Source organism: Myxine glutinosa, chromosome 4, assembly GCF_964187855.1.
Source record: "Myxine glutinosa chromosome 4, kmMyxGlut1.1, whole genome shotgun sequence".
Classification (NCBI taxonomy): Eukaryota; Metazoa; Chordata; class Myxini; order Myxiniformes; family Myxinidae; genus Myxine; species Myxine glutinosa.
This window is the reverse complement of record NC_136264.1, coordinates 53049443-53072713: the sequence shown is the minus strand read 5'-3', so window position 1 is coordinate 53072713 and position 23271 is coordinate 53049443. Positions and strand designations below refer to the sequence as shown.

At 46.6% G+C, this 23271-nt stretch overlaps 1 protein-coding gene across 2 annotated transcripts in view; it reads left to right on the top strand.

Moving 5' to 3' along the window:
* The window catches only part of LOC137424648 (solute carrier family 2, facilitated glucose transporter member 1), a 101604-nt gene that overhangs the window by 1069 nt on the left and 77264 nt on the right, over window positions 1-23271 (top strand). Inside the window, exon 1 of one of the 2 annotated variants that reach the window (XM_068112336.2) lies at window positions 21429-21613. The exons of the other annotated variant lie outside the window; for it this stretch is intronic. Within the exon in view, the coding sequence (XP_067968437.2) occupies window positions 21449-21613 (165 nt within the window). The 5' untranslated portion in view covers window positions 21429-21448. Of the gene's footprint in view, window positions 1-21428; window positions 21614-23271 lie in introns of those variants that run through there. 2 annotated transcript variants of the gene reach the window in all.

Sequence of the window (23271 nt, the reverse complement as noted above, 5' to 3'; positions counted from 1 at the left end):
GGGGGGAGGGTGGGACAGGTAAAACACATGGACACTGCTAAAACTTCCAGGAAAGAAGTCGGTATTTCAAAAAAGGGGATCTGGGGTGAATTAACGGGGGTAGAAAAGATCAAGGTTTTGGATGGGGAAAGATAAGAGATGGTGGTGAACAGCTGTTTTAAAGACCTGGAGGGAGGAGTGGGATTGAAGAGAGTGAGGGAGTTTGTTCCAGAGGAGGGAGAAAAGGGGAATGAAAGAGTGAAGGTGAATAGAGAGTCTTGATTTTGGCAGTTTAACCATAAGAGGTTTGAAGGCAGATCTTGTGCGACCTGTAGGAATATTTGGGGGACAGAGCACAGATAGAGCCGGGGGAGCAAGGCCGGAGAGGAGTCGGTAGAAGACAAAGACTACCAACCTGTCTGCGGTGAGTGAGTGAAAGGCCCTCGGAGTTAGCTTCATCGCGGGAGATTCCAATGATTTTGAAAGCTTTGGTTTCAACAGCGTGAAGCCGAGCTAGGTGTGAGGCAGGAGCACCAGCCCATAGGGGAGAGCAGTATTCCATTGAGCTGCGGATGAAAGCCTTGTATGTGGTGAGAAGCTCAGGTGTGCCTAGGAAGAACTTTGCACGACGGAGGATGCCCAGTCAGCGACTGTCTTTGGAGGCCAGCTTGGAAATGTGGTTTTCCCAGGAAAGATCATGGCAGATAGTGAAACCCAAAAGCTTGAGTGACAGAACTTCTTGGAGAGGATTGTTGAGAAAGACGGGAGGGTTGAAAGGTTTGATGGGGGGATTTGGATGCAAGATCGCGAAAAACCTTGAATAGGTCGTTGGAAGAATGGGAATATCTTTGGCAAGGTCCTCAACATGAATGGTGTCACTAGACCGGGCAGGCATGACCAGATTGATGAAAGGGTGGAAATGTCTTGCTCAGCAAGGTCCTCAACATGAATGGTGTCACTAGACCGGGCAGGCATGACCAAATTGATGAAAGGGTGGGAATGTCTTGCTCGGCAAGGTCCTCAACATGAATCGCAGCACAAGGAGGGACAGCCACTAGTGACTCGACCAATAAATTGGTGGACTTTCTATTTCGAAGATTGACGCTCCTGGAAGAACGGGAGGAGGAGGTGAGGAACTAACAGAGGAGCTGCAGGGTCACAGTTGAAGTCTAGCAAGGGGCTGAACGAACAGGTAGAGGGAGGAAACTTGGTCACCTGCAATATGGTCAGCCCAGGAGAGGTCATGGCTTTTGTGAAGGCTGAGGTGTTCAAAAGGCTGAAAATTGGTAGGTTACCTGATTTTCTCCTTCTGGAGCGTCAGGGTGAGATTTACATTTGCCAGGATTGAAGGCCATGCTCCATTTGTCAGATCAGCATGTAATCAACACCATGTCGGCAGGAAGTGATGCAGGTATGGTCTCTCTGGAAGTGTGATTGGGGTACGGTACGATACGACGAAATGTGGAGTTGTCTGCAAAGTAAAAGCAAAGGTTTTTCCAAAGCATCTTATAGGTCATTTAGGTAGATAAGGAACAAGTCTGGGTCCAAAACACCTTGAGGCTCTATATTTTCTCGAGGAGGGGATGGGGTTGTTTGTGGCACTGCACATTTTGGCTGTGGCACTGTGATAAGCCAGCCACGTATGAAGGTCGGTTTGTATGCCGGAGGCGACGAGCTTCGCAGAATGTCACTCGCATGTCTGAGATATTTCTAAGGAGATGGTACGAACCTTTTATTCATTATTATTTTGAGATGTGGGCTTCCGACCATTGCTGAGATCGATGATATTGGGAAGTGATTTCATGACGTTTTCCTACAATGAACTCCAACTCGGCTATAACTCAAAACCCCAACTCGGCTAAGGCCTATACACCTGTATAACTCTGAGTGCGAATGACTCGGCACTGTCGTTAATGCGAATCGTGGCACTAGACCATTAAATTGCCGGACACAATGGAAGGAAGGAATAGATCAGCAAAGTCGTCAATATGAATCGTTGCACAAGACAAATCGATTGATGGGCACCATTGGCTAAGAGTGGAATGACTCGGCAAGGTTGTCGACATAAATCATTCATGGCAAGCAAGACTATTTTTTTCTTTTTTTGGTACAAACAATAAGGCCTGTTAAAAGCACTTGATCATATATTGCATACAGGATGATTGCATTGGATGTAGTATATATGTATGCACACTGTGGCAGCTGATGGGAGCATAATGTATTGATTAAAATCTCCAGACACGGTATGATATGATGCACTTTGATGAAACCAGCAGATAAATGTCACATTTTTAACGATTTTTTGTTGTTTATTTTTGCGAAAGTCGTGCTTTCACTCGGATCGTATTTGTTGTTGAAAGACTTCTTTCTACAAGCAAGAACAGACTTAAGTAGAGCGCATATCTCTGCCAAGCTGAACACTTTGTTTTGTATCCCAATGATAGGCCAGATCTGGATTCGGACCTAAACCAAAATCAAATCTGCTTGTTCTTGTCAGTTACCCAACTCATCCACCTAGTTTTCTCTTGATCCGTGCACAACTTTTTGAAATATCGTGCTATGTATTGTTTTTGGCCCAATCACTCAATGGTGAAGAATCACTTAGGAAATTAAAAATATCCCCGTATCCAGATCTGGATCTTCAGGTGTGTGTGTGTGTGTGTGTGTGTGTGTGTGTGTGTGTGTGTGTGTGTGTGTGTGTGTGTGTGTGTGTGTGTGTGTGTGTGTGTGTGTGTGTGTGTGTGTGTGTGTGTGTGTGTGTGTGTGTGTGTGTGTGTGTGTGTGTGTGTGTGTGTGTGTGTGTGTGTGTGTGTAAACAAACAAATGTGTGTGTGTATATATAAACAAATGTATGTGTGTGTATATATATAAACAAATGTGTGTGTGTGTGTGTGTATATATAAACAAATGTATGTGTGTGTGTATATATATAAACAAATGTATGTGTGTGTGTATATATATAAACAAATGTATGTGTGTGTGTATATATATAAACAAATGTATGTGTGTGTGTATATATATAAACAAATGTATGTGTGTGTGTATATATATAAACAAATGTATGTGTGTGTGTATATATATAAACAAATGTATGTGTGTGTGTATATATATAAACAAATGTATGTGTGTGTGTATATATATAAACAAATGTATTTGTGTGTGTATATATATAAACAAATGTAATGTGTGTATGTATATATATATATATATATATATATATATATATATATATATATATATATATATATATATATATATATATATACATATATACACCTTTGTTTTAATTTTATTTTATATCTTTGTAATAAAATATATCTTTGATATATATATATATATATATATATATATATATATATATATATATATATATATATATATATATATATATATAGAGTGTACATTGAATGGAGTTAACTCCGACACCCTTCCTGCACACAGCACATGGCCACTTCCCAGTTCTTTCCACCTCACCACATGCTTTACCACTTGCCATCACCTTCATCTTTCCGATATTCACCTTCAGACCTTTTGTCTCCACACATTCCTTCCACTTGTTCATCTTCTCCTTCAGTCCATCCATACTTTCCACAATCAACACCAGATCATCTGCATACAACAACTCCCACGGTAAACCCTCCTTTACATTCCGAGCCAGCACCTCCATCACAGCTACAAATAGTAGTGGACTTAGTACCGACCCCTGATGCACTCCCACCTTCACCTCAAAATCACCATTGTTCCCGTCCTTCGTCCTTACAGCTGTGCGCGCTCTCTCGTACATTGCCATTACTACTCTCATCAACCATTCCTCCACTCCTAACTTCCTCAATGCCTATGTCACTACTTCGCGTGGAACCCTATCGAATGCTTTCTCCAGATCAACAAACCCATATTTATATTTACTAGTGCGTGCCCGTACGTGCGGGGAGGTAAGTACGTGGATATACGTACGTTGACGTACGTACCAAAAATAAGGCCTCACTGTCCGGAAGTTCGCATATCGCAGTTACGATTGATCGCAAATTAGTTTTAATGGCCAATTCTTCAATTAGCGCCAACATATTTTGTCATTTTGCAATTTCATCGCAAGGAAAAGCACAAAGAGCGAGCAGCTCGTTCTTCGTCAGATTCCATTGCGCGTGCACGACGCGCAGTTTCGTTCCTTCGCTTTCGTAGACGACGAATGGATTGGGGGCATTGTGTTTAACTACAATCAATCTATAATATAGACTAAGTATATAGACAGAAAGTATTAAAACTTTCATCGTTCCTTCGGTCTTCGCTCTCGTCCTTCACTGTTCCTTTGTTCACGTACAAAACATATGTGTTTGCTAAATAAATGGCCATAACTTGGTAACCACTTGTCTGATTAATAGCAAACCTTGAAAAGGCACATCCTCAGGTCCCCAGCAATATACCTGGCAAGGTTCATTTAGATCGGACCAGTGGTTGTCGAGAAACAGCGGTCACAGACATACACACAGACACACAGAGATTGCTTGCATTATATATACTAGGGCGTGCCCGTACGTGGGTGCAAAAAAACATGCGTGCAAACAACAACAACAAAAAAAAACTTTGAAACCACGTGGCAGTAACGACCACAGAACCCCCCCCTCTATTTACATGAAATGGTTTGGTCCATTCGCAAAGCCAAAGCGAACGGCTTGCGAGTACGGTGACCATACCTTGGGAACCACTTGTCCGATTAATTTCAAACCTTGAAAAGGCACATCCTCGGGTCCCCAGCAATATACCTGGCAAGTTTCAAGTATATCGGACCCGTGGTTGTCGAGAAACAGCGGTCACAGACAAACACACAGACACACACACATACACACAGAGATTACTGGAATTATAGATAGATATTGTTACGGACGCGGTTAAAGATGTTATATTGGCCGAGCGGAGGCTCCGCGACCGAACAGTTATTCCCCGACTCTAAAACCCGATTTACCCCAAACTTTGGCCGGATCGCGCCACCGCTATTCAATCGGGAAAACTCTAAAGCGACCGAATGCAAAGAGGAAAAGGAATAAGACGAGAAAAGGGTTGAAAATACTACTAAATTTATTTACTATTTACAGGCTCAAAATAACCAAGGAAGAAGGAAGGATAATAAAATAATATACAGAAGCTTTTTAGAGACACAGGGCAACGCTAGCTTACCTACAGTCTTAATTAACCCAGGGACAGAACAAACAAGGACAGACTCACGCGGGGAATGATTATAGGACTGGCAGGAGGTGAATGGCTGGAGGGAGAGGAAGGTCCACGGGTACTGCCACACGATCGGCTCGTTGGGCAGCCGCCGTTCCTTTGCGGCCCTGCTCCAAACTGCCGTCCAGGCCCACGCTGCTGTAAACGCAGTTTCGGTGGCTCGAGCTGCTGTAAACGCAGTTTCGGTGGCTCGAGCTGCTGTAAACGCAGTTTCGGTGGCTCGAGCTGCAGCTCAACTCTGGACTTCTCTCGGACCCAACTCAAAGCGCCTCTCTTGGACCCAACTCAAAGCGCATCTCTTGGACCCAACTGCTTGGACTCCCTCTCGTCTCCCTGTAAAAGCTCATCTGCTCGGGACACGCCCTGCCGTGGGTTATATAGGCCCCGCCCCTCAACCTTTGCGAACCTCCCCGATCGCTCTTCCTCCGCCCTCTCTAGCCAAACCCCTGGCTCATGGTTGGTCGAGTGGGGCTGGCTCACTCCTCCCCTCTGACGAGGTGGAGACACGCCTTTCTTCTCCGACCCTGCCTCGTGGTCAATGGCGGTTATTGGAGGGGAGGTAATTGCCAATCGACGAAAGGGGGAATGGAGGTTTTGGGAATGGGAATGAAGGGAATCTATCTCTTTCACTTGGTGCAATGGAGTACTTCAATTAATGGGAGACACAGCCTTACCCTAAAACATAGAATAAGATATAACTATCGAACAGGGGTATTCTATGATTGGCTGACGTGTATGCTTTTGGACTAATTATGGGACGCCCTTTTGACCTTTACACAGCTCCGGAGGCAGGAGGGGCCAGACTCGAGCAATAATAATAATACACACAATAAAAAAAAATACAGTCCTCATATCCGCAACAATATATATATATATATATATATATATATATATATATATATATATATATATATATATATATATATATATATATATATATATATATATATCAAGCAATTTTGGATGCGGTTTGCGACACAGTCCTATGTAACAGAGTGGCAGAAGTTGGAAGTGGGGATCCCGATGGGATGTACCATCTTCCCGATTTTGTTTGTGCTGGTTATGGAGTTGTTGATACGTGTGGTGAGTGGACATGGGAAAGAAGTGGAGCTAGCCCCTGGTCAGAGGTTGCCAGCAATGTTTGCTTTCATGGATGACCTGACAGTTGTCCAACAGTCCGCTGATGCAGCAGTAGAGGTACTGGGACGACTGGAAAGGTTGATGCGGTGGGCAAGAATGGGATTTAAAGCAAGAAAATCGAGGAGTGTGATAGTGAGACTAGGAGTGGTGGATAACATGCACAGGTTTGAGCTGGGAGGGGAGGTGGTTCCATCATTGGTAGAGGCCCCTGTGAAGAGTTTGGGAAGATGGTATACAGTGGAGTTGAATGATGTGGGAAGAGTGGAGGAGGTCAGAAATAAGCTTTTGAGAGGTTTGAAGAGGATTGATGGATGTGGTTTGCCAGGTAAGTTGAAGGTAAGGTATGGTGTTTGAAGTTTGGGTTGATGCCACGAGTATTGTGGCCATTGATACAACAACAACAACAACAACATGCATTTTAAGGCCATGTTCCCTGCTAGAGCGGGGGTTAGCCTTGCGGTCCCCATGACAATCTTCTCCATTTTGCTCTATTTTTTGCATCTCTCCTTGTTAACCCCCTTGCCCGCATTTCTTCTTCCACCATCTTTAGCCAAGTCTTTCTCGGTCTTCCCCGTCCTCTACTTCCTTCTACATTAACTTCCATCACTCTTCTCAACCAGTCACTTTCATCCTTCCTCAATACATGACCAAACCATCTCAACATGTTCCTCTTCACAGCATCAATCACAGGCAATATTCCCATCATCTTTCGCAATTCATCATTTGTCTTCCTCTCTCTCAACGATACTCCACACATCCATCGAACCATTCGCATTTCCTCCCTTTCCAGCCTTCGTTGCTGCTCTACGTTCATTACCCATGTGGCCATTGATGATGTATGATATTGCAATTGGGCATGTAGAGTGGTGGAGGTTGTGGTGAGTGGGTTTGTGAGGAGGTGGTTGGGAGTGCCACACTGTTTGACGAACATTGCCTTTAATGGTCAGGGTGGAAAACTCCAGTTTCCCTTGACATCATTAACCGAGGAGTTTAAGGTGGTGAGGGTGCGGGAGTTCATGATGTTGCGGGATTCAAGTGATGCAGTGGTAAAGAATGCTCTCCCAGAGAAGAAGGGAAGTCGGAAGTGGAATGTAAGAGCAGAGGTGGACGAGATGGAGGAGCGGTTGCACCAGGAGGAGGTCATGGGGATGGTACAGCATGGGAAGCATGGCTTGGGGTGGATGGAGCATGAGCGATGGGGAAAGGCATGTGTGAAAGAGGAGGAAGATGGTTGAGAAGGAGTTGAGAAGAAAGGAAGAGGAGGGGAGATATGTGAAAGCAGTCGGTCAGGCACAGCAAGGTGCTTGGACTAAGTGGGAAGGTGTGCGGGTGAGGATATTGAAGTGGCAAGAGATTTGGAGGATGGAGCCAATATTGTTGATTTTTCTGTTGCAGGCAACGTATGATGTGCTTCCGTCACCAGTAAACTTGAGATTGTGGGGGTTGTTGCAGGAGGAGAGATGTTATTTGTGTGGAGGTGTGGGAACGGTGCAGCATGCACCGAGTGCATGCTCAGTAGCATTGGCAGCAGGAAGATACAGGTGGCGACATGATCAGGTGCTGGCGGTGGTGGTGCAGATGGTGCAACAAGAGGTGCTGAGATCGAGAGAGAGAGAAGAGTGGAGAAGGAAACTGATGGGGGAGAGGTGTGGTTTGTCAAAGAGGGCCAAGTGGAAAGAGGAGGAGGAGGAGGAGGAGGAGGAGGAGGAGGTGGAAAGCAAGAGGGCTGTCAGATGTTTGTGATTGTCAGGTGGTGGCAGACCGAAAGCCACAATTGGTATTCCCAGAGGAGATCTGTGTGACAAGGTTGCGGCCTGACATTGTCATTTGGTCAAGTGCAACAAGACAGGTCATCTTAGGGGAGTTGTCGGTACCTTGGGAAGAGAACATGGAGGAGGTGCATGAGAGGAAGAGAGGAAAGTACAGTGAGCTGGAGGCAGAGTGCCGGGAGAAGGGTTGGCGCGTTTCGTGTCAGCCATTTGAGGTGGGGTGTAGAGGGTATATTGGCAATTCCTTTTCTGCATTTCTTGCTAGGCTGGGAGTGTGTGGGACAGAAAGAAGGAGGATGTTTGACAAGGTGGCCCAGGTTGCCTTGAAAGGCTCATTTTGGTTATTGAGGAAGTTTATGGAGGCACGTCGAACGGTGTAGGTTCGTTGTGTTTTTTGTTTTGTTTTTTTTTGTTACCATTATTACTTCTTATTTTGTGTATATGAGTGAGTGGGTGAGGGTGTGTGTTTTTACATGAATTAATTTTTGCATGAGTGTGTGTTTTTGTGTGTTGAGTGGTGTATGATGCAAGTGTAGGTGGTTGTTTGGTTGGTGTTCTGTATTTATGTGTGTGTATGCGTGTGTATGTGTGTGTATGAATGATCTGGTGTGTTTTGTTGGTGAGTGGTGAAGGGTATAAAGGTGGGTGTTTGAGTGTTCCACCGTGTTTGTTTGGTGCTGTGGATTCTGGATGTGGAGGTGGTGGTGTTGTTGTTGTTGTCGTTGTTCGCACCGGCTGGGGGTGGGGGTATGTACGCATACAGATGCAGTTGCTGCATGTGGATGTGTACGTGCCCCTGCTGGCCCACATTAGCTGACCGTATCGAGGTTGAAGGGCCGAAACGGGATGATGCTGAGGACCTCGACTGAGGACCCGGTCAGTGCGGCACACTTGTGACCAGGTGTGTTTTGAACTTATATTATACAGACTTAGCATTTAATATGGAATATTTTTTTTGTGAGGGTGAACTTACTTTTCAAGATGTCTCGAACCAAAAGTTCATTGGAATTATGTTGAAATTATTCTAGATTTTGTTGATGTGACCTTTAAAAGAAACAAAAACCACATTTGACATTTTGAAACAAATAAATTGATCCTTGAAAGTGATGTAAACTGATATGGAACTCAATTCATGGACAGTACTGTGTTAAACTTCTGTACGTTTTCCAGAAGTATCTCTTTATTTTGCACATTAGCCAAAATTTTTTTTAACAAAAACGATAGTTAAATTACGACTGGGATTACGGACAGTAAAATTACATTTCAGTACTTCGTGTAACCCCCACGAGCATTCAGGAGAGCACGTACACATTGAGGCATGCTGTTCATGAGATTTGCCAAGGTTTGGACAGGAATCGCTTGCCATGCAGTGACAATAGCCTGCTGCAATTCACGCACAGAGGTCGGCTGCTGGTCCAAGTGGTCGATTTGACGTGTTAATTCTGCCCACAAGTTCGTTATCGGATTCATATCCGGGGACATGGCAGGCCACTCCATATGCACTACACCATGGTCAGCAAGAAAGTGTTGGATCATGCGAGCACAATGAGGCCGTGCATTGTCATCCTGGAAGACAAAGTTTCCTCGAAAGGCTGCACGAGCAAATGGAAGCAATGTTTCTTCCAGAATGGCCCTGTACTTGAACTGGTTCAGGTTTCCATTCCGAACAACCAGGTCAGTTTTGCCCCCTGCATGAAAAGCAGCCCAAACGGTCACCCCACCACCTCCAGCTTGGACTCTTGGCACTATACAATCTTTGTTGTAGGCTTCATGCACTTGTCTACGCACTCGGACGTGGCCATCTTGGCGATAGACCAGAAATCTAGACTCGTCACTGAAGATCATGTGATTCCAGTGTCCTGGCTACCATTGACGGTGCTCTCTGGCCTACTGCAATCGGCGCTGGCGGTGTTGTCTGGTCAGACGTGGCTTTCTCACGGGACGCCTGGCACGATAGCCTGCTTGAACCAGTCATTGGTTGAGTAGCCTTCTGGATACAGGCACATTTGTCAGTTGCTGCCACTCAGCCCTAAGCCGATTAGCTGACCTGGTGCGGCCATTGCGGACTAACCGGTGCAGCTGGCGATCATCCCTCCTTGTGGTTCTGCGGGGACGTCCTGCCCTCGGTATTGGAGTAGGGACACCCCTCTGAGGATTTCGTTTCAGGATCTTTGACACCTGACCTTGAGTGATGCCATACTGCTGAGCAATAGCACGCTGTTTCATGCCGTAATTTCGTAAAGCCACCACTCCATGACAAACAGCATTGTCGAGTTGACGGACCATCGCCAGAGGAAGCGGCAATAACTTTTGGAGATGTGCAGCAGTTGTTTTCCACTAATACAGAACGCAACAACCCTTGTATACCCGACTGTGAAGCCAATTATCAAATGCACCTGTCCGTACATTTTGCCGCGCCACCTGTGATATAATCCTGTTGTTGACTTCTTGCTGCGACAGACAATCAGTGACATGGTTCTTTTAATAAATAAATCACCAAAGTGTAAAAGAAACTCACCAGATTGATATACTGAGTTAAGAAAGTAAACCCAAGTCGAGAAAAAAATTTTTATTCCATATTAAATGCCAAGTCTGTATATATATATATATATATATATATACATACAGGGTGGGCCATAAGTAAGCATACATAGGGAAAATAAACACTTTTATGAAATTACTCCAATAACGTAAGTTTTGCCGATTAACCTCTCCATTGACGTAAAAATTGGTGTCATTGGTAAACAAGATCCCAAATGAGAAGTTTGCGTCATCGTTCAATTTGCTTAATACCCATTCACAAAATCCATCCGTCTAACCGGGTCGTCTTCACTCAGATGCTGCGCCATATGCAATTTGTATGGATGCCATTTGTTTGCTTTGAAAATGCACCTGATACTCGATCTGCTGACACCGCTTTCTGCAGACAACCGTCGTGTACTTTTTAGAGGACTCCGTGTAAGCTTCGTTAGTATTCTGTCCGTTGTATCTTCATCTGTGGCTGTACGTCTGCGACCACCTTTAAAAACCCTATGTATGGCTACTTATGGCCCACCCTGTATATATATATATATATATATATATATATATATATATATATATATATATATATATATATATATATATATATATATATATATATATATATATACGTGATAAATATAAAATAAATGTTTCGTCTGAATCCGTCCACAACCTTTTGAGATATCTTACTCGGACAGGCAAACCGTGGTGAATACATAACCAACGTCCTCCTTTGGTGACGGAGATAATGACAGGCTCACAATAGTGCAGGATATGCCAAAAATAAAACTCTGACGACTGTGCATAAAAATCAATTTGTAATTTCTTGCTCATTATACACGGATCATAAATAATTGAAATGTTTGTGTCTTGGATGGTTATCTTGTTCTTGGAACTCTTTGAACATCCCTCGTAAAAAATTTGCAGTCAGATCATTTTAAAAGGAAACTGGACCAGTATCTCGGAGAACGTTGGACAATGTGGTACAGTCTCAGGTTGAATGGTCAGGAAGGGGTGAGCCACCACGTACAGCACTGTACTGCAGTCGGGGAAGGCATTCAGGCATGCTGACTCGTCAGTTGAAGAAGGCAGACAGACAGGAGGCAGCAGTGAATAGTTTTAAAACTGGATGCACTGTCGCCATGTAAAGCACTTTGAGATAGCATGTAAAATTAAAAACACGTAATTATTTATTTATTTATTTATTATTAATTTTTTTTAGTATACAGTACATCGTTTAGTTTCGTGGAAGAGCTCATACTATTACATGGAATTGGATCAACCCAATAATAGTTCTGCAAATCATGCAATGAATTGGAGACTTGTCAGATCAGGCAGAAAGGCAAAACATTTCCATGATGATCATTCGGCAGATGTTGCAATGACACCAATTCCTTTATCCCTCCCTACAAGGTCGATACTGCACAGAAATTGATACTATACGGTAATTATGAAGCATTTCTAATGGTTCTGTAGGGTGATTGATTGATGAATGGGTGGGATCACAGACAATCGCAGTCACATTTAGCATGTTGGTCATGAGAAAACACGAAAACTCCCAAATAACTATTTCATATTTATAAATATGTTTCTGTATACGCACTAGGCGTGCGTCAAGTCGCTTCGTTGATGGGTTTAATCAGAAGACAGTATGTTCTCCTTCACAAACGCATTACATGTCTATCTGAGTGTTGACGATGTAAGTTTTTTTTTTTTTTTTTTTTTTTTTTTTTTTTTTTTGTTGTTTGTGTGTGTAGAAGATCGAGGCTCGTGAAAGAGCTAAGCTTAATCACTCAAAAAATCAACCGACACATAAAACACAAAATACAAGGAGCGGGACACAAACACATCATTTGAGAGCAAGGACATCGAGAGAAATGTGGGAGGGAAGGGCTTGGGGGGAGGTGGGAGATGTATAAAGCATATCAACACTGCAAGGACTTCCAGGAAAGAAGTTGGAATTTCAAAAAAAGTGTATCTGGGGTGTATTAGCGGGGGTAGAAAAGATCAAGGTTTTGGATGGGGGAAGATAAGAGATGGTGGTGAACAGCTGTTTTAAAGACCTGGAGGGAGGAGTGGGATTGAAGTGAGTGTGGGAGTTTGTTCCAGAGGCGGGAGAAAAGGGGAATGAAAGAGTGAAGGTGAGCAGAGAGTCTTGATTTTGGCAATTTAACCATAAGAGGGTTGCAGGCAGATCTTGTGCGACCTGAAGGAATATTGGGGGGACAGAGCCCAGAGAGAGCTGGGGGAGCAAGGCCGGAGAGGTGTTTGTGGTGTTGTTGTGGTTGTGGCTGATGTTGTTTGTGTGCTCATTCCATGTACTTTCATATATATATATATATATATATATATATATATATATATATATATATATATATATATAATTATATATATATATATGTATATGTATATATATGTATATACTGGAGAAATACCCGTGCTACGCACATGTGGGAGGCCAGAAGCGAACAGGCAATGCAGATACGGTGAATGCTAAAGCATGAAATCAATAAATTCCACATTCCTGTAGCACCTTCAGTCGCACGTCAGACATGGACAGCAAGTTCGTGAAGGACTTCCATGTAAAACGTACCTGTTCGCAAACAAACGGGTACGTTCACGTAGAGAAACATCGATCGTGGGACCGTGGCGAATCTGCATATGGCGATGGCAAAATATCAGAAATTGAAGGCTTTTTATTTTATTTTAAACGATTCATATAAACATCCGTTGAATCATATCACACGCAAATCATCAAAATCTAAACAGTATCTTTAGAATTTCAATGAAAGCCACATCACTGTTCATATCGGTAAATATTATTCCATCGTGTTTCAAATCGTTATCAATACACTATGATTGTGATCGTGAATCGTGATCGATAATCGTGTTCACAATCGCTATGTCGTATGTACTCCCGATACGTGTACCAAATTCCCGATACTTGTAACTGTACCAAATCAACAGTTAAAAGGATTTTGAGCCGATAGGTGTTACGGCCTTGGCAAGATCGATGGAGACAGCGATCTGTTAGATCTGATCCTCCTTCATGCCGAAGTGCAGATCCTCCTTCATGCCACATCCGATCGATGCAGCCGTGCAGCCGTTTGTGCGGCACACGGTGCAGTGATCGGTGCAAACGTGGACTCCCACACTGCCACATCTGTTGATACTTGCTCCCGCATGACGTTATTTTCCCGGGTGCCGCACAAACGACTGCACCGATCGAGATTTAACGGATGTTTATAGAAATCGTTTAAAAGAAAAAAAGCCTTCAATTTCCGATATTTAGCCTTTTCATTTGGGCCTCCCAATTGAAGCCCCGCCCATAGTCCTTCACCAACTTGCTGTTTAGCCTTTTCATAGGGCGGGTACCGTTGCTCGACGTAAGAAGACGTCACAATGAACGTCATGCAAACGCGAATGTTATGCGGGAGTCCAAACCTGAGAATGCTGGAGACTAAAGCTGAAATTGGGAAAACGAAATAGTGTAGCGGCTACCGCTGGGTTTACACAATCGCCTTGCACCTACCAAGGACGCGGAGCGATCACCATGCCGGGCTCGTCCAGGACGCCCGGGCAGGCCCGCGCTCAACTTGCCAGGCCTCGGCCGGGATGCCCGGCCACGCCCGCTCTTGACTTGCCAGGCCGCGTCCGGGACGCCTGGGCACGCCCGGGCATGCCCGCCCTCGACTTGCCAGGCCGCGGCCAGGACGCCCGGCCACGCCCCCTCTCGCCTTTCCCGGGCAAACGCTCCGGGATAATGTGTGTATATATTGTTACAGACGTGGCTTGGATGTTATTTACCGAGCGGTTTTATGGTATGACCACGTCTGCACAAGTTACCCGATTGTGCCCGAACGTTGACTAGTCGCGCGATGCTGGCTCAATAAGAAAAAGAAGACACCCGGCTGGATTACAATAACACAATACGACACCAATGTTTCAATTCTCAAGACCTCCGGAGGAGATTATATTCGTACGGAAAGGTCAGATTACAGGGGCTAGAGGTATAATCACAGAAAGACAGGCACTTAGACACACTCTTATATTAACCCCGGACAGACGACAGACAAACGGGACAACGGCTGACTCACACGGGGGTTTGATGGCTAGGAAAGGCAGGATCGATGGCTCCAGGTCCTCCTGGGCTCGGGGCAGGGTACAGTACGGTCCGGTCCGGTCCAAAGATGCGGGGAGGTCTCGTCGCGCTGGGGGTGGCGGTGGCTTCTCTCTCCAAGCTGAGGCGCATCTGACGTCACGTCCGCTACGTGGCCGCGTATATCCGGCGGGGAGTGACACGCCCTCGGCTCGCTAGCGCCGCCCCAGATGGAATCGGTCCGCCCTTCTGATTGGGTGCGGGGGGTTACCAGGCTCCGCCCTTGAGGAGGAGCTGACAGCCAGCCCCTCCGTGGTAACCCCGTGGAGCGCGTGGTCAATGGCGCTAATCGAGCCGGTGTGAGGACGCATCCTCCCCCCCCGCGCCGCCGCGCCGCCCCCATCCCCTCCGTTGCTGCAGCCATAGTTGGTTGGGGAAGAAGATGGAAAGAGGTATGGGAAAGGTCCTAAACTCACTACTGATGCCATATAATCACATTCTGGTGCAACGAAGAGTCATAATTAATGGAAACGAGGCCTTAACTGACATAGATTAAGAATAACTAGGAAGATGTCCGAAAGTTGTCTACGTGTGGTGCGGTGGACCTGGGCACGACATTTAATGGGGGAATAAGGGGAAGGTCGGCTCTACTGATTGTTGTTTACATGCAATGGGACTAGGGAATGGGGGATTGGGGAAAGTTGGGGAGTATTGGAGAAAATAGGGGAATATTTACAAGCGGATATGGAGGCCAAATTCCATATTCGCAACAATATATTGCTGCCCGATAAACGGGCTTTTCAGAGTACCCGAGTTGTTTTGTGACAATAAAGAAACTCGGACGAATTCCAGCTTTTTGTCGAGTCCATTCTTCCGATTACGTGGGAGCACAGCTCCTTCAATAGCCTATTTTACTCCTGGGGATCCCAGGATTATCCACCCAAAATATCTTTGCGATCGGTTCAGCAGTTTTTACGGTACCTTCGAACGGACAGACAGACAGAATCATCTATGGCTATTATAATATAGATTATTTATAAATATATATATATATTGTTACAGATCGCGGTTAGATGTTATAGACCGAGCGGTGGTGTAAGACCGCGACCTAACAAAACTCACCCGATTCACCCAGACTTTGGCCGTATCGCACCCCAGCTGCTCAATGAGGGAAAAGACGAAAACGACGCAATGCAAAGAGGAAAACGAAGACAAAAAGGTTGGAAATCCTACTAAATTTATTTACTATTTACACACATAAGCAAAAAGAAAGCAGTCACGTTTATTTACAAGCACATAAGACGCAGGTGACACAGGGAAAATACTAGCTTATCTAACAGTCTTAATTAACCCAGGACAGAACAAACAGAACACTGACTCACGCGGGGAATGCCAGGAATGGCAGAAGGTGGATGGCTGGAGGTGAACGCTTGGTGGAGCCAACACGGAGCTTGGTGGAGCCAACACGGAGCTTGGTGGAGCCAACACGGAGCTTGGTGGAGCCAACACGGAGCTTGGTGGAGCCAACACGGAGCTTGGTGGAGCCTTGGTGTGACGGGTTCTCTCTTCTCTGTGAAAGCTCAACCGTCTTGTCTCTGGTAAAAGCTCAACTCTTCCAGTCTCTTGTAAAAGCGAATCTCTCTGACTCCTCTCCACGGCTTGGGCTCCCTTGTGTCTGCCGGTAAAAACTCATCTCCTTTGGCCACACCCCTGCCTTGGGTTATATAGGCCCCCGCCCCTCAACCTTTGCGAACCTCCCCGACCGCTCTTCCTCCGCCCTCTGTAGCCAAACCCCTGGCTCATGGTTGGTCGAGTGGGGCTGGTTCACTCCTCCCCCTCTACGACGAGGTGGAGACACGCCTTTCTTCCCCAACCCTGCCTCGTGGCCAATGGCGGCAATTGGATCGGAGGTAATTGGTGATGGGAATGGAAGGGAATCTATCTCTTTCACTGGTGCAATGGAGTACTTCAATTAATGGGAGACACAGCCTTACCCTAAAACACAGAATAAGAGATAACTATCAACAGGTATATTCTATTACTTGGCTGACGTGTATGCTTGTGGACTATGGGACGCCCTTTTGGTCTTTACACAGCTCCGGAGGCAGGAGGCACAGAATAAACAATAATCACAATAGTACACACAATCAAAAAATATACAGTCCTCATATCCACAACACTGCACCCTCCTCCTCTTAGGCACGTCCCGGGCCTACAACTTTTATTTAGTGTGACACGTAGGTGTAGTTCCCTCTACTTTTAACCTGACCCTGAGTGCGACAGTTTTAAAACATAAATAAATGTGTCCCGCTGCTCCATTGCACCCTGCCTAACAGACTTACGCCCACAGTTAACCGAATTGCGGAATGGTCTTCAAACTATACACTGACGGTGGGGAGCATTATCTACAATTGACGCTACTTTTATTTACAAAACTAACCCAGGACCTGTAATTGTTCTTTCTGGGGGGGGGAGACAGTCTGCTCTGCATCAATGCACCATGAAAGCACCTATAACGCACCAACACACCCTCAAGCACCAATCAGTGCAGTCACCACTGTTCATCAATAAAATAAATTCAACAACCCCTAACCCTGCAGGTGTCTCTTGCTCTTCGCCTCCCTCTGCTGGTTATTATTATTTCTTCCAGTTGTCATTCTTTTGCTTTGCTTACTGGCGGCCTATTTGCAATAAAGTGTGCCCAATGTGTCCTTTTTATTTTCTTTATTTATGGCCCACAGGGCCGACTACGTGTGGTTCACCTGTGGGGCATCGGTGCCCTGTGGCCAAGGTCCGCCAGCAAGATTTCGGGCCCTCATGGCCGGTTCCAGCAGAGGGGCCATGCCCCAACCCATGGGGTCCATAGGTGGTGCTCGGCCACAGACATGTGGTCCATAATGTGGTGCATCGATGCAGACAGCTGGTTCTGGGAATTTCGGGCGCACAATGGCCGACCCACGCACGCTCCCCTCGGCGCCCAACGGCGCACAGGTCATGTGGGAGACAAAAGGGGAAAGACAATTGAGCGAGGGGTAAGGTCACAAGGGTACACATCAATAAGGCAATGCAAGGCGAAATGCGTACGGAGGGCGAAGTGAGAAAGCTCGTCCCTACCGTACGTCACCCCCCTGTCACCTACACTACCCTTGCCCTTACCCCATATGTACAAAAATCTACACATTTACAAATTCGTCACTACTGTCACGTCTTCCCCATATTTCCCCTATACCAAATTCGTCTCCACAATCCCTCTACTTCAAAATTTGCCATCACCAATTCATCATCAATCCTCATAAGGAGGGAGAGATGGAATTACGCACAATGTCATACCCACGTCATGATGCGTCTCACAATCCAAACATTTGCATCATAAAAAATAATCAAAACATGGCATGGTGCGGAGTACCTGTCACCTCAGGTGAGTGGATGCAGATGGTGCGAGGAGATCCTTCATCCTAACTATCCTCTAAATGATTTTAACACACTTTACACTACCCGGGGTCTTTCTCCGGCCAAACCATTGGCCCTCTTACACTATGGGTTCTAAAAACCAATTCCCATTGGCCAAACTGTGGTGCTTTTCAATTTGGGGTCTCACTCCCCCGATTCATCTCTCGGTGCCCTCGCACAATTTCTGGGCTGCGACGTGTAACTCTCCCAGCAGGTCTACCCACCTGCACACCCCCACCACTGCAGTTGCCTCCGAGCTTACCTGCTCCTTACCCTAACCTAACTACCTGGGGAAGGCCCTCTGGCGCTCTCCCCACTCGGTGCCCTCTCTGGCACTGGGCTGCCCGATCCACACCCGGGATCCTCAGGCACCCACTCACAACTACCGGCTCCCAGAGCCCACCTGCGGCCTCACCTGGCCGACATCCTCACAGTGGTGGAGTGCCCAACCAACTACACACACTAACAGGCTACACGCCCAGCCATTTCCACGACACTAATGCACCCATCCAAATACCATTCTTTCACCTCGCACCACAGATGCCAATATCCAACCACAATTTACCTATACCCTCGACCTAACACTTGCACTACCCGCCCCGGGTATCCGTGATGGGGGTCCACTCTTCCCCCATTCACACCTTCGCACCATCCACTCCACTCCACAATTTCCACCATACTCACTCCACGACCATCCATTCCAATACTCCATACCATTTATTCCATACACCTGTCTTTCATTCACCTGTCGTTGCACACCTGTGCAATCCTACCTGGTGCCACCTGCACCCTCCTCTTCCTGGACCAGTTGGTCAACACAACACACAATCACCACTACTCCCTCATACACTGCTCCACACACCTGTTCAGTTGCACACCTGTGCAATCACACCTGTTCAATTCTCACACACACGGCATCATCTCAGCTAACTACTCCCCTCTGAAACTTGCGCTTCCCAGTCGCCCCTTTAAACTATTGCGCTCCCACGTCATTATAATCCACACTAATCTACCTGCGTCCCCACTACAGGTATCAGTCACTAACTAAACTTAACGTTACCTAATGTCAATCTCTTCTAGATCCCTAACAATATAACCAAGCCCTCCCTGGCTCGGTTGTCATAGCCACCCCCTAAGCTATAGCGCATTTGCCCCACCATGGGAAGGGTGGCAGGGATGCCACCCTTACCCACTGGGCCCATCGCTCACTACCAATTTTGCACATCAAATTTCAACAAATCAAAAATTTGCCAATCACTACTCATCATCTGCCAATCATTACTGCCAATCCTTTGCCAATCATCAAATTTTGTTTTTCTCTAATTTTGGGTCCAAAACACTATCACTATCACGATCACCATCATCACAGTCCGCTATATCCTAGCCTCGGTGCGTCATGACATCATTAAACTCGGCTTCGTAAAGCCGAGCAATGAATTCGGGTGGTTTGGTTGCCTGCAGGTTGAATCCGTCCGGCTTTCGGTTCAAGGGAGGTGGTTTGGTTGGACCGAGATTCCATGCACCATCTCGGCGCGGCACCTTGCGGTCCCGGGCCCGATGGCTCAATCTCCCCCGGTCGGAACCCCGTCCCCACGAGGGGGCACCGTTCCGCTTCCTCCCACTCGCCCTCGAACCGGACCGGTCGCCTCGCCCAGCAAAGCCCGGACTCGACCGTGCGGGGCGGGGCCAAGCCCGAATCGGCAACGACGCTTCGAAGAGAAGCGACGCAGCATCGACCCGCGCCGGGCCTCGCACCCAACAAAGCACCCCTCGCACCGAGCGCTCGCATCGGCTATCCGTCGCCCTAACCGCTAACCTGGTTACCCTCGATGCTTCACTTGCATGCTTACAAGCATACGCTACCCCTTTCACGCTCACAAAAACACACCCATTCGCCAACGCACACTTTTTTCTCCCACGCGTGCCATTTCCACTCACACGGGACCCTTCACCAACGCCCGGGTGCCATATCGATCCCAAGCGCGCGAAAATTCTTTTGTCGCCAAACATCCTCTTACAAAATCTACCCGCACAATATACAGCACGACTCACCTGGGGGATCCTTTTCTCCACGCGAACCTGCAAACTTCCATTCGGGTTAAGCACAGCATCGTGATGTGAGCAGGGACTTTGTACATAATCCATTTCTCCCTGCAATTCCCGGGCTACCTCCGTCATCTCTTCAATTTTAATTCCCAGCACTGCTTTTTCTTTATTCACCTCGACGACCGTTGGCTTTAATAAAATTCCCTCTACTTCATCGGTCGCCGGCTTTTCCAAACCCCGTGTCGCAATTTCTACCCCCGTCATCGTACCCGTGCTTTTCTCCGCTTCGCTCAACCAGCGCTTTTCGACTCGCTTTACCTCCTCGTGCACCCCTGGGACCCTTTCGCCCAACTTGCGGTCTCTGTCCCTCTGCTCCCTTGCCTCTCTATCGGCCCTCATTCTGTTCGTTGTTGCTTCAATTTGGTTACTCAACCGCTCACTGTGAGCCTCCATTTCCTTACTCAATTTCTCCCTGTCTATTCTCAGCATCTCGGCGAATTGCGCCATGAAGGCTTGCATTTGGACCACCGTTGGTAGTACAAAGGGTGCGGCCGCAGCTGCCCCCTCAACCACGTGCGCGAGGCCGCCATTTTGTGCACCTGATACACCCTCAACCACACCTTCTTTACTCTCCTCCACCATTTTTTTTCCTAAGTCCTGGGTCGATTCTACCCCGTCTATCTCTCCCACCGGCATCCCGTCGCCTTGAACAGCCATGGCGCGATTTCAAAATTCGGGTTTTATAAAACAAAACAAATTTCGGCCGCTCCAAATTTTGACCAAATTTTTTTTTTTTTTCCTCTATTCGTTTAAAAAAAAAAAAATTTGGTCGGGCCTCGAATCCCACTCCCAGACACCAAATGTTACAGATCGCGGTTAGATGTTATAGACCGAGCGGTGGTGTAAGACCGCGACCTAACAAAACTCACCCGATTCACCCAGACTTTGGCCGTATCGCACCCCAGCTGCTCAATGAGGGAAAAGACGAAAACGACGCAATGCAAAGAGGAAAACGAAGACAAAAAGGTTGGAAATACTACTAAATTTATTTACTATTTACACACATAAGCAAAAAGAAAGCAGTCACGTTTATTTACAAGCACATAAGACGCAGGTGACACAGGGAAAATACTAGCTTATCTAACAGTCTTAATTAACCCAGGACAGAACAAACAGAACACTGACTCACGCGGGGAATGCCAGGAATGGCAGAAGGTGGATGGCTGGAGGTGAACGCTTGGTGGAGCCAACACGGAGCTTGGTGGAGCCAACACGGAGCTTGGTGGAGCCAACACGGAGCTTGGTGGAGCCAACACGGAGCTTGGTGGAGCCTTGGTGTGACGGGTTCTCTCTTCTCTGTGAAAGCTCAACCGTCTTGTCTCTGGTAAAAGCTCAACTCTTCCAGTCTCTTGTAAAAGCGAATCTCTCTGACTCCTCTCCACGGCTTGGGCTCCCTTGTGTCTGCCGGTAAAAACTCATCTCCTTTGGCCACACCCCTGCCTTGGGTTATATAGGCCCCCGCCCCTCAACCTTTGCGAACCTCCCCGACCGCTCTTCCTCCGCCCTCTGTAGCCAAACCCCTGGCTCATGGTTGGTCGAGCGGGGCTGGTTCACTCCTCCCCCTCTATGACGAGGTGGAGACACGCCTTTCTTCCCCAACCCTGCCTCGTGGCCCATGGCGGCAATTGGATCGGAGGTAATTGGTGATGGGAATGGAAGGGAATCTATCTCTTTCACTGGTGCAATGGAGTACTTCAATTAATGGGAGACACAGCCTTACCCTAAAACACAGAATAAGAGATAACTATCAACAGGTATATTCTATTACTTGGCTGACGTGTATGCTTGTGGACTATGGGACGCCCTTTTGGTCTTTACACAGCTCCGGAGGCAGGAGGCACAGAATAAACAATAATCACAATAGTACAGCACACAATCAAAAAATATACAGTCCTCATATCCACAACAATATATATATAGCTTGTTGCTATGTATAATTTGTACTCTTTCCGTGTCCTTCTAAATGGTTCCTCCTCTAGTAGAATAATAAATGTTACCATTGGAACTTCTACATGAAGCTCCCTTTCTCCTTTCTCGCATGTTCTTCCTCAATCCTGGAAAGACCAGCTTTAAAAAGGGAATCTTTATGCTTAAACGGGCACTATTTTTTTACTTCCCCCCCCCCCCCCCCAATTAAATCTATGAGCTTTCCAACTGTGCCAAATTTTTTTATTCTACCCACAAAGGTATGCCTGGTGTTAGCTGAATGATTAGGTTGGCTAGATTGGTATCCTCGAGTCTTGAGTTTGAATTCCGGTTGGCCGGCCGTTGAATTAACACTAGGTGCGGTTGACTCAGCCTGTCATCCTTCCGATGTCGGCGAAATGAGCACTGGTGCACTGGGAATTCCACATTGGGTGTGGAGTAGTCCCCGCCCCCCCCCCCCACCCCTTCCAACAGAATAGCTTACATACAGATGGATTGCATACACATGCTTTCTATCACCAACGCCGGCCACCAGAAGCGGCTCTGGTAAGAATAATAATAATAACTAGCATAGGTACCCGGTGTTGCCAGGCAATGCAGGTTCACTTTGCTGATGAGAATATTAAGGGTGTGGAATGTGGAGGAGTGAGTGGTGATTAGGAGGGAGCAGAAGGAAATTAGGTCAATGGGTGGGGATCAGGAGGGGGGGGGGGGGGGGGGGTGAGCAAGTGGTTATTTGAATAGGCCGAAACAAAATGGTGGCTTATGAACCCAGTAATGTGACAGAGGGCTGAAGAAGATAGTGCATTGTCCATTTTCGTAAGGGTTTGTCTTCTTTTAAAAAAAATTTTATTGTTTTTTTGTTGTTGCACGAGCATCCCCTAAATGAACTTAAACACATCCAAACATCCAATTTTCAATCATGCACTCGGGAGGAGGAAGAGGAAGAGGAGGAGAGCAGAGCACGGGGATGGGGAGGGGAGAGAGAGCAATTGAGTAGAGAGCATGAGGACAGAGGGAGGTAGTATTAGGAGGAGGAGGAGGAGGAGGTGGAGG